This window comes from Phalacrocorax carbo, chromosome 3, assembly GCF_963921805.1.
Source record: "Phalacrocorax carbo chromosome 3, bPhaCar2.1, whole genome shotgun sequence".
Classification (NCBI taxonomy): domain Eukaryota; kingdom Metazoa; phylum Chordata; class Aves; order Suliformes; family Phalacrocoracidae; genus Phalacrocorax; species Phalacrocorax carbo.
The window spans coordinates 20027705-20039966 of record NC_087515.1 but is presented as its reverse complement, the minus strand read 5'-3'; the positions used below and the strand labels follow the sequence as shown (position 1 = coordinate 20039966).

The window sequence follows — 12262 nt, the reverse complement described above, 5'->3', positions numbered from 1 at the left end:
TGCTTGTTCCGGAGTGCATTTACAATCGGTGCAGAAGGGTAGGCTTCTTTGGAGAGTTGTGCAAACCCACATGCTCTGTGAATCATCTGCTTGGAGGTATCTGTGGAGATGGCCATGGAGAGAACCTGGGGCAAACCATGGTACCTCAGTTAAAACCTAATGTCTGGTGGGATAAATCTGGGTCAGAATCCTGGAAAATATGGGAAAGAAAATGACCATAAAACTAGAGTAAATATTTCAGAGCTCTGGTTATTTTCATATTTAAGGTAAATTTCAAAAATGGATGGAACTGTGGTTAGTTACATTGTATTGTTTTATTCTGTCTTTCCTATTATCTGTATAAGGCAGTAATATATCCTTTTGGGGTATTAAGAGTTCCAAGGCTTCATTGCTGAGGTAGCTGAATGAGAACTATTACAGAAATGCAAAATTCTGTCTGGATAGACATGCATTTGTTGGCTGTATGTTTTTCTATTCCATGTAAGAAAGCTTCAGTCAAAAATAAGACAGAGGGGAAAGAATTTCAGTCTTTTCAGTTAGCCACGGAAACCGTATGCCTGAAGCCCAAGTACTGTTCTTTGTGTTTGCATAATCTGTGTTCTGCTGTTCAAATGGTAGTGACTTTTTCATCCTACCTGCTAAGGTCTCTAAAAAAAAAAAAAACCATTGCTTTTGGATTCAAAAGAAAAACTTTTGAATAGATCCAAAATTAATTAGTGTGTCTGCTGATAAATTTGTTTTCTAAGGTTCTGGTAACATTTTTTCAGAATTGAGTTTTTGAAACTTGATCTTGTGAGCTTTTCTAGCTTCACACCATCCTTTTGCTGTCTTTCATAAAGTGGTTTTATCAAATAACCATTTAGTATTGTTTTGTTTAAAAGGATTATAGACATACATAGTAGGCACTTTTAGTTTGCACTACACCTAAACTATTGTTATAATATGCAATCTTATTTTTATGTTAATTGAGGTATAAAAATAAGAGCTTGAAGCATTGAACCTCACAGAGTAGAATACCACAGCTTGAGTAAGTCCTTGGCTAAGCCTGGGGACCCCTGTTGTCTTCAGTGGGATCACCAAGGTGTCATTGAGGACGGGGTTTATCACATTACATATTTATCAATGACTTAATGCATAGGCTTTGTAACAGAGACCGAAACAGTAAATATTATTAATGGTAGTACAGATTTCACCCTGTTGTTCCCAGCCTGAATACATAGAGCCAGTTAGAAATTTTTCAGCTACAATCTTCAAGAAAAAAGTTAGAAAACGGTGCTTTTAACCAAAGTGGAGATAGCAAGAAAGAAAGAAAACCTCTGAGAGAACTGCTAGTCAGCTGAATGTCAGGGCACTCATGGCGGGGGCGGGGGGAGCACAGGACAAGCAGGCAGCTCAGCCTCAGTTCAGAGCTGGTCACTGTCCTGAGCACCCAGCCATCGGCTGTTCACATGCTACTTTCACAAAAACCTTTGTACAATCCATGTTTTCACCCAGCATGAAACATAAATGGTTTGTAAAAGCTCAAGAAGCCTTACAAAATGAGAAAAACATTTTCTGTCTAGTTTAGCTGCAAGTTTCTGAGGCAGATTGTTTGTCCTATACAATAGGTCTAACAAGAAGCCAGCTCCATTCGTGACAGATCTTACTTGGGACAAAAATTGCAAGCCTGCAGGCAATCAGAAGGCAGAGTTGCCACTGGGATCCAACACAAAACTTGTCTAAATCAGGGCTTTGACAGTAGGCTAAGTCAAGAGGCACAGCTGTAGCACTCATCCCATTCCTGCGTCAGGCTCATGGAACAAGTGGTGTATTCCCAGGCAGGGGTGTTGGAAGGATGAGGTTTATAAAGCAGTGAGTTGTGAACGTAGAAGGCAACCCTTCTCGTGAAAAAGAAATAGAGACCGCTCCCCTCTGTGCTTAGCCAATTTTTGAGAATGTTTTACATAACGTGTATTTAAACTTGTACATATTTCACTTATGTTCACAAATAAAAATGTGGAAATAATAAGAAAGGAAAAGGCACACAAAAGAGAGCTGTTAAGTAAGTACAATATATTTATTTGTCTGCACATTATTTTAAGGAAACTCAGCATAGTAAGATAAGCAAATCAGGCACTGTAATGTCCTAAGCAGCTACCGACAATTGTAGTAGAGTTATGATCCAAGCCATTAAAAAGCCATATATAGAAATTATTTTATAGAAAATGTTTTTATGCTACCAGAAAAGTCCCTGGTTTCCTTAAGCTACTCAAAATGAATATGAAACCTTTTTTCAATACGTCATTAAGACATCAGTAAATAGTTAGGGCCACGCGATGAACAGACAGCCGCCTTTTCAATCTCGGGACCTTGCTGACCTGAAAGTTTTCTAATAGTAGGCGTTGCTGGAGCAGGTGATGTTATATATCTTGCAAGCCAAACTTTTGCCTTGTAACAACTAGGGTTTACAGAGCCACAGATAGGAATCATATGTTTGTTTCCCTCCGATGTCCCTGGCGGGTAGACAGCAAACTGCCTTTTGCTACATCCCTCCTCCTGGCTCTGCCACCCCCTTAGTCCACAAACTATTTGTGCAAATGGCAGGGTGGTGGACACTGTGTTATATAAGGAAAGTAAACATGTGTTTTCAAAAGTAAACATGCCTGACGAAGTGTCGCTATGGTCACATTAAAAGTCGTCGTTTCCCATTAACGTTTACCCTGCTATCTGAACTATCACCATTTTCTTTGATGAAGAGTAGCTATAGTATCTCTGACTTCATTTGAAACCAAGTCTGTGCTCTTAATTCATCTGCCACTAGCCATTACACATACTCATACACATCAGTGTAAGGTGGATTCACTTTATTCCAAACTTGACACGGCTGAAAAGTAGCAGTTTTCAAATCTGCACAGCAGGTTTTTCTGTATATTGCTGAGTACAGCTCTGCTATAGTTTGTGTGATAAATAATGTCTTTATTCTTTGAGAATATCAAGTAATGTAACAGTGACAAAGAAAATGTGTATCATAAACCCAGTAATCAATATAAGAGCAAAACAGAGAAATTCCAAGACTTTCAGATGAACGCAGGCAAAACTTCCTGAGATCTCCTACAACAACAAAAGCAGCAGAACCATCTTTTTCTCACCATTAGTCTCACTCAGGTTGCTCCCCAATCCCTCCCTGCTAACAGAAATTGCCCTACTGTTACGAATCCACTCATAAACATGAACAGTCCAGTGCATGTCCTACTTCTTACTCCGTGAATAAGGGAGGTCACATCAAATAGTAGAAGCTGACCTCCAGTGTCACTGCTATTACTGCATGTTTATGCTCAGTAACATCAGAAAGTATGGGCTCCTCCTTTCCCATACAGTTTTTCAAATGGGAAAAAAATTCTATTACTAGTTTGCATTTTCTTAGAAGTTATGGTTTGGATTTTCCCATTTATCTGTGATCTGTTGTGGGGATAAAAAACAGCCTTGCTGATGTGTTGTGACCAAAATACTTAAAGCAACAAAAGAATCCACTAGTGAAGTACAGTCCAAATGTAGCTGTCCCATAGTTTATGTATGGAAACTGAGATTATGTTGGTGAGAGCTAACCATTAAAGAAGCTAACATCAGAACATTAAAATTGTTGAAGTTTCCTTTTGTTTCCTGACCAGTTCCATATATAACTCCATCTTGCTTATATTGTAACCTAGTACATTAGTTATCGTTATTTTGAGGACACCAATGTGTTTGAAGAACTGAGACAAAGATTTTGGTGAATTTATGTCTTCCAGAAAATACTATGTCAGATGGCATGGTACAAATGATCCAAGTTCTGTGATATTTACTGCTTGTGATTGAAATTTATGTTGAAAATGCAGCATTAACTAAAATTACAGCAGAGCATAAATTTGTGCTGGGTACAGGAGAGACCTGTTGTTGCAGGTGAGCATCGTTGTCTCAAAAGCAATTTAGATACCACTGATTAAGGTAAAAAGTAATTCTAGGAATGTAGAAGTCTTACCTTAATTAAATAGAAAAAAAAATTCATGTTACCCATTGTTGTGGTTTAGCCCCAGTCAGCAACCGAGCACCACGCAGCTGCTTACTCACCCTCCCCCCTTGGTGGGATGAGGGAGAGAATCTGAAGAGCAAAAGTAAGAAAACTCATGGGTTGAGATAAGAACAGTTTAATAATTGAAGTAAAATAACAGTAATAATACTAATAATAAAATTGTAAGGGGCAGGCAGAGAGAAAGGGAGAACACACCTAGGAAAAACAAGTGATGCAACTGCTCACCACTCACCAACTGATGCCCAGTCCATCCCTGAGCAGCAGTTGCTGCCCCCAGCCAGCTCCCCCCAGTTTATATATGCTGAGCGTGACGTCATATGGTATGGAATATCCCTTTGACCAGTTTGGATCAGCTGTGTTGGCTGTGTCCCCTCCCAGCTTCTTGTGCACCTGGCAGAGCATGGGGAGCTGAAATGTCCTTGCCTAGTGTAAGCATTACTTAGCAACAACTAAAACTTCAGTGAGTGATCAACATTGATTTCATACTAAATCCAAAAACACAGCACTATACCAGCTACTAGGAAGAAAATTAACTCTATCCCAGCCGAAACCAGGACGCTCGTTGAAATGGCTAATTGAAATAATGAGCATATTGCCTTCAGTTATGAATTTCAGTAACTCTAATGACTAAAGAATGGTTCTGATGGTTTTCCATGTTGTTTGGGGAAGTTTCCCTTTTACCTTCTGTGGTTTCTTCTGTGAAAAGCTTGTCTCTTTAAAGCCTGCAGATAGGATGTGTTTTTGCTTTGCAGGGAAACAGCAGCAATGATTTCAAATACACTATTGAAAGGGTTCGTTGCAGTTGAAAATCACCAGAAAAAAAATGGTGGTTAAATAGCTACATGGTTTAAACTTGTGTTGCTTTCAGATCTTTCCTCTTTGAAGTTCTACAGATGTTTAGTAAGGTACAGTCCTTCACTGAACTTTCACCCTATATTCTTCCTTCTGATGTTGCTATTAATAGATAATAATTATTGTGCTTCATTCTGACCTCCACTGTGAAATGTATATGTTTTCTAGTTTTGTTGCTCATTCAACAGTTAGAGTAGAAGCAGATGCTGTGGAGATATTTTTTTTTTTGTAAAGTGATTGCTTAAACCCGCTTGTGATCATGTTTCTCAGCTACTTGATCTTGTTCTTCAAATATGGATTTATTTAGTCACTAATGTTTGCTGTGTTCAAAGGCTACTGTTAGTAATGTTTGGCAGACTTTCTGATTTTACTGGTAAAAACCCATCTTGATTGTTTAATTGCCTTACTTTCAACAATAAAATTATCTGTTATCTAAATGACACATGTGACACATGGGGCCATGCACACAAGGCAGTTATCTCACTGGCTGCTGTTGGGAGTCAGTCTTTTAAGAGGAAGCCAGGGCAGTCAGTGTCTCATGGCACTGGTGTGGGGAGGAAGGAATGAGCATTATGGAAGCTTTCTTGCAGGTTACCTGCAGTCTGGCTCCTCTTCTGTTCCGACTTGCACAAGCCTTACTGTTAAAATCCTGATTCTTTCTTGAGATCCTGCCAATCATTCCAGCTTCTGAGGTGATTGCGATGCTGGCAGGTATCCAGATATAGAAACCAAGGTTTGGATTTCTGTTTAATGCTTTCTGAGAGAGAAAAAAAAATATTTAAAAAAAATATGCAATTGACTGCTCAAGTCAGCTGAACTGACTGTACAAAGTATCTTGGCAAACAAACAAAGGAGAGAAATAGCTTAATGTAGCATTACTGCATTCAAGCAATCTGGGCATTTTCCTGGCTTAACTGGTTAGGTTGTTTGCAGTTGCATGTAATTACTCAGGTTGTAGGAACTCATTTTGTCAGACACAGATGACTTTCTTAGTTGCTACAAAGAGAATGCAAAATGAGAAAAAGAAGAATTTAATAGACCTTTGTCATTGAGCTATCTGACACTATTATTTGGTACGCTTTGATTTAGAGGTAGACAACTGGCGCTAATACCAGGATTCAAATAAAAGACAGAATAGGTCAGAACGGATCGTTCTGTACAGACAACGAATTTACATTCCAGAGATTGATAGCTGTTTACTTTACTTTTTGAGATGCAGGAGAGCTGGCTATTCCTTAGAACAGTTCTGTGGAGATATAAGTCTTAAACTAAAACTTTTAAGGGTTGGTTTTTTTTTTCAGTGAGACTTATGCTCTGGAAGGAGAAGCTTCCCTGACAACTTTTTTTTTCTGTTACTTTTTCATTTGTTTCCTCACCTCTGACTGTTTTAGTTTAGGTATTTTCCTGTGAGGTGCTAAATAGCATGTTACCTATTCTCTGACATTTATTTAGTGAACTAAGATTTCTTTCTCCAAAGTTGCATAATGAGGGGGGTTTGGTGGGGATTTTTGTTTGGGTTTTTTTTGTTGTCTTATTTTTTTAATCTGGCAACTGTAACTTGACAGAATGATTTTGAATGGTTTTCAGTGCAAGCACTTTTATGGACTATGATGATCTTGTGGGCTACCTATGAATTTGGCATTTTGGCAGACTCCCAGCTTACATTTTAACCTCCCATCTGTACTTTAATGGGAGTCATGATGCTGTAGTTTTAGCCTCTTCCAAATTTCTTTTGAAACTTTGGTGCACTTTGTATTTATGATAACAAAAATCTACTATTAAATTCCATTATTGCTTGAGTAATTAAGCTGATGCCTTCAGTGACTCCGGTAGGGTTATGAAGAGGCTTATGGGCTTCACTCCTTTGTTTTGGATTGATGAGGGTTCCCAGATGTTTCTCCTCTGTCAAGTAGGATTATGGTTTGGTAAATGGTAAGAAAGTTATACCGACCTGTGCTTTTACAGGTAGGTTAAAATTTCATTGTTGGTCGTTACAAGTACTCAGAATTTAATATTTAGACTCTTCCTGTTTTTCTCTTTGCTCAGTTTGTTCATTCTCTTTCTCCACTGTCAAGTTAATTTTTTATTGCTAATTTCTGTGCCTTATACAAATCTTCAAGAAAATAAAGGTAATGGTGAGTATCCTGTCCTTCTCCAGTATGAGGTGGCTTGCTGTTGGGGTTTTATTACTATTGAAATTTCCCTTAGTTTAGGAGTTTCTTGGATTATCAACTATATCTGCATCCAATTCCATGGCTAGCATATGGGTGGCAGTAAGTAAAACTTAAACAATTGTAGGTCCTAACAATTCCAGTGTGTCACCTGCCTGCACTGGGAAGTCCTGCTTCTGGGATCAGAATTAAGATAACATATAAGAGTCTTCTGATGATCACTTGCCACTCTGAATTAATGTGGATCCAGTTTTCTTAGCAGCCTCTTGAATTTCATCAGTTTCTATCATAATTATTTTTATTACGACCTTCTTCCTAACAGTCTGTTATGATGGTGGCTGGAAGTGGTTCCCAGATTACATCAAATATAATTGTACTTTGATTTCTTTATCTGAACATCTTGACTTTTTGAAATACAACTTTTATTCTTCCTTAGCTTAGGAACGTCTGAGATAACACTGCATTTGGAAGGTTAAAATCTACAGCTACAAGCTCATTTTCTTCTCCGATCTGCAAGAGCCTTATCTTATTCTTGATCACATTCTACTTGATGATGTTATAGTGTTGTATTCACGCAGGTCTTTTGTTTGTAACACTTGTAGTTCACTGAAGGAGCGGTTTTGGAAAGGCACATGATTATTGGAGTGGGAGCTTTGCTTTGTTTACTTGACTTTTTTGGGAAGCACAGAGCTAATACCCACCTCACTACAACCTCCTTTCAGGTAGCTGTAGAGCAATAAGGTCTCCCCTCAGCCTCCTCTTCTCCAGACTAAACAACCCCAGTTCCCTCAACCTCTCCTGCCCCTTCTTCCGAAAGTGGTAGACTCTTCTTTTTTTCCTGAGTGTCAGCAGAAGCTCCCTGTTCAGCCAGGCCGGTCGTCTTCCCTGCTGGTTCGTTTTGTGGCACTTGAGGACAGGCTGCTCCCACGCCTGCAAGACTTCCTTCTTGAAGAAAGCCCAGCATTCCTGGACTCCTTTGCCCTTCAGGACATCCTCCCAAGGGACTCTCCCAACCAGTGCCCTGAACAGGCCGAAGTCTGCCCTCCAGAAGTCCATGGTAGTGATTCTGCTGACCCGTCTTCTTACTTTGCCAAGAATCGAGAACTCAATCATATCATGGTCGCTAAGCCCAACACAGCCTCCGACCACCACATCTCCCACCAGCCCTTGTCTGTGTGTGAACATGAGGTCAAAAGGGGCGCCTCCCCTGGTAGGTTCACTTACCAGCTGTGTGAGGAAGTTATCTTCCATACACTCCAGGAACCTCCTAGACTGTTTCTTCTCTGCTGTGTTGTATTTCCAGCAAACACCTGGTAAATTGAAGTCCCCCACTAGAACAAGGACAACCAATTGTGATACTTCCTCCAGCTGCTTGTAGAACAAATAATTGTATGTATAATGATTATGCAGACCTTGAGTAGTACGCCCACTGTGTCCCAGAAATACCTGATTTTTATGCTGTCCTGTGTACATGCTTGAGAAATATGTTAGATACACAGGTCAGCATGTTTGAAAATTTTGAACAAGTTTCAAAAGAAAGAAAAAATACAAAATCCACCTACTGAAATTAGGGTGATAGGGAGAAAAGAATATTTCTGGGGAAATCCCAGCGTACTGGAGCCTTGGACGTGTCCATAAAAACTCTTAACATAATGCAGCCTTGAAGGGTTGTTTAATCATTTAATGTGTGTGAATGCTTCCACCATGTTATGGTTTGTGCCTGTGGTTCTAAGGTCTGGGGGCTGATAGGGAGACATTTCTCTGAAAAAAATCGTCAGAGCAAGGTGAACACTCTTCATCCCTCACTCAGGTAGGATTTGTTGGCATAAAGGATTTTTGCAACAAAACTTGTATCTTTTCATGGGCTTTTGGGGTGAAATTTTGGGGTGAAATTTGTTTACAGAGGTTGGCATGGGATTTTATTCCTCTATCTGATTTAGAACTTGCCTACACGTGCTTTTTTCCTTGTCAGTTCCACCTGTGGAAATTCCTCTAATCCTTCTAGAAAAAAAGTTCTGATCAGAAGGTGTACACACAGTGTCACCTAAGGACATGTGCTTCTCACCTCTGTGTGCATTCATACATACAATGCCTTCATTTATTACTGTGTATTTTTAATCCACGGCGGAGGTACCTAAAGCCTAGACAGAAGTAGAAAAACTAAATGCAGTAAAAGTGGGGGGGTTGCTTTGTTTTATGTTTTATTATTTATACATGATAAAGTGTTTTTAATTGTGGGGCTTTATTTCATGCAAGTGAGGGTTCTTTTATGCATTGAGTTTCTGGATTCTTTTCTAGTTTAGTCTAAGGCAAGTGGCAGGTAAGTTAAATGGTACCTAGCATCCATTGTGTTGGAACATGTGATAACCATCAATGGTATATTTAGAAAATGTGCAGAGGGCAAGACAGGAAAGGTGGATATCCCTTTCTCAACCTGTTTTTGACCTCACCCAATTTAATAGCTGAAGAATTGTGTAATTTTGACACAAAGGCATTTGTACAACAAGTGATCAGAAACAGCTGCTAAGATGTGTTGTTCAACAATGAAACTGTTTCAAAGTACCTATTAATTCAACTCATAGAGTATGGGTAAACTGGTACTCCTTACTTTGTGCTAATGGAAAAATGGTGAATGGCTTCATTAGACATTGTTGACCTATTTCACATAGACAGAATGTTAGATTTGTAGCAAAGACAACTGAGATCTTTTTCCAAACGTTTCTGGTTATGTCGTGAATACAGCTGTCCTTTCATGCAGCTAAAGAGAGAGTAAAGGCCTGGTCTTCCAAAATGCCTGTCATTGCCTGCTTCCTTATTGCCTTCAACCAGGTCTGTTTAGTGACTGCTACCAACTTTTCATGCACATATGTGAAGGGCAGCTTCTCTGTGGTGTTTGTGAAACCACCTATTGGTCATATTCCGTAGCTTATGATGCAAACCAAGAGCACATGATCAAAATTTGAGGTTTAATTTTGGGCCTTTTTATTTCAGGGACCTGAAACTGGACAATATTCTTCTGGATGCAGAAGGCCACTGTAAGCTGGCTGACTTTGGGATGTGCAAAGAAGGGATTCTGAATGGAGTGACCACCACAACCTTTTGTGGCACACCCGACTATATAGCTCCAGAGGTATTTTTTTAAATTGCACTAAAAATACAGATACTATCATTCATCAAGCTGTTACATGTATAATTTCAAACACTTTTTACATGTAGGTGAAAAGAGTAGAAGATGCAGACTAGACTGTGCCACAGTTTTTCCTTGGTAATCTTGCAGAGATTGGCTACTCTACTACTCACAAGTGGTATTCCATGTTGATAGGAGTGGCAAAGCATGGTTTTTCTGTTATTTGTTCCCTGGACTTAACCATATTCTTCTCCATACGCTCATTTCTGACTCAGCATCATTGTCAAGGCACTTACTAGCCTTTACGGTGCTAGATGCAGCTATCTGCTGCTAGCATTGGTCTTTAGTAATTACAAAAATGTTTTCAGTTTTTCATGAGACTTAGAAGGGGATGTTCATATGGAAGAGACCGTACATTTGGTGTCATTTTGTCTAAGGCCTTTGCGGAAATATAATTTTTTTCCTTTCTTTAAAGTATCTGTGAGTGAAAGGTAGTATATTTGTGGTACTCATCATATGGATGAACAGAAGTTATAGACTTGCGTAGAAAAGTAGGAACTTGTACGGGTGCAGCATATCAGTTGGGAACATCCAAAGTAATTTCAAGGCATTCACTGGATAAAAGAAATGACTGAGAATCGTGGTCATTTTACATATCCTAAATTTTAATATTATGAGATGCATTTCCAGGAATCAATATTTTACAGTTAGTCTGCTAGGCAGACTTTGCTCAGTTTAGTAAGTAACCTGTGCATCCATCTTCCTGCTGAATATTCAGTGTGCTGATTAAATGTAAAAGTTCCATTGGTTTGTCTTTCATCAACCATAAATTTGCAGCAGGGAAAAGCGTGAGTTTATTATTTGCTAGAGACAATAAATTAGAAGCCCATATCGGTAGTGTTCATGGCTGACAAGCTTTGGTAGCACAACTGATAAGGTGTGAATCATCTTGAAACTATCATAATATAAATGTGTGTGAATATGGAGCTTGAAAAGTATTCTGGCGTTAAAAGAAAATTAATGCCAGTGTGATGGTTTTGGTTTTGTATGAATTCTTTTCTGATTCAGTATACTAACTGAGTCCTTTGGTAAATGCTTTGAATATTGTTACTGAAAACAAAGCAGTAATAAGATCTCAAGAAGTTTTACATTAAATCCTGGTCTCACTGAAGTCAGTAACTCAGGCTTCTGTTTTGTCATCTTAATTGCAGAAGTTTATCTCCTGCTTCTATTTCTCTTGCATCGTGGTGGTTTTGTTTCAATTTCCTTTTCTTTAGCAGTATCTGAGTTCCAAAGAATGCCCAGAACACTTGAAAAGTACACTTTTGACGAGTATAATTTTCTGTAGGTAATATCTATAAAATGTAATATCCATTCAACTAAGAATCCAGTTGGGATTCAGACCTCTGTATCCAAATGTTAAACTCATTTCTGTTTTTATATTAAGACTGAATTTGGTTTTATATTGGTCCTGATTCCCAAATACAGCACTAAGGTCACACGGTTCACCACAAGGCTTCTGACTGTAACACTAGTGTCGTTTAAGGAGGTGGTGGAGTTGTTGCCATTCCAACTCATTTAAAGGCAGTCAGCTTCACCTTAAACAGTCACCCACTCTACTTTCCCCCATCCACTGGCATACTGAACCATTACAGCCAAACTACAAGCTGCTTTTCAGTGGAGAGGAGCCAAGAATTAAACTTGTTCCTTGTACAACACTAGTTCTGTAACACCAAATACAATACAATAAAACTCCATCACCCTAACCTACTACTCCCTACTGAAGGTATTTGCTTCAAGGTTGGACTTGTGCCACATGAAAAGTTGTAGCCAGTTTTTCTGAAAGCAGAAGGCAATGAAAGTGAGTCCTACAGCTATGTATTGTACAGTGTTTTAATGCTGTAAAAAGAACTTGGAACAAAAATGCTTTGGATTTCCTTCAGCCCTACCTAAAGGACTAGAATAAATCTCTCAGATGACTGCAGTTATTACAAGATGGTTCAGTTTGTTTTGTTCAAGATAGAGACATGGAAATGTTTCACATTTTCCACCAATCTGTTTTGT

General features: G+C 38.9%; 1 protein-coding gene across 1 annotated transcript in view; it reads left to right on the top strand.

Annotated features, from left to right (window-relative positions):
• The window catches only part of PRKCE (protein kinase C epsilon), a 297906-nt gene that overhangs the window by 256950 nt on the left and 28694 nt on the right, over window positions 1–12262 (top strand). Inside the window, exon 12 of the mRNA XM_064446071.1 lies at window positions 10063–10201. Coding sequence (XP_064302141.1) covers window positions 10063–10201 — 139 coding nt within the window. The remainder of the gene's footprint in view (window positions 1–10062; window positions 10202–12262) is intronic.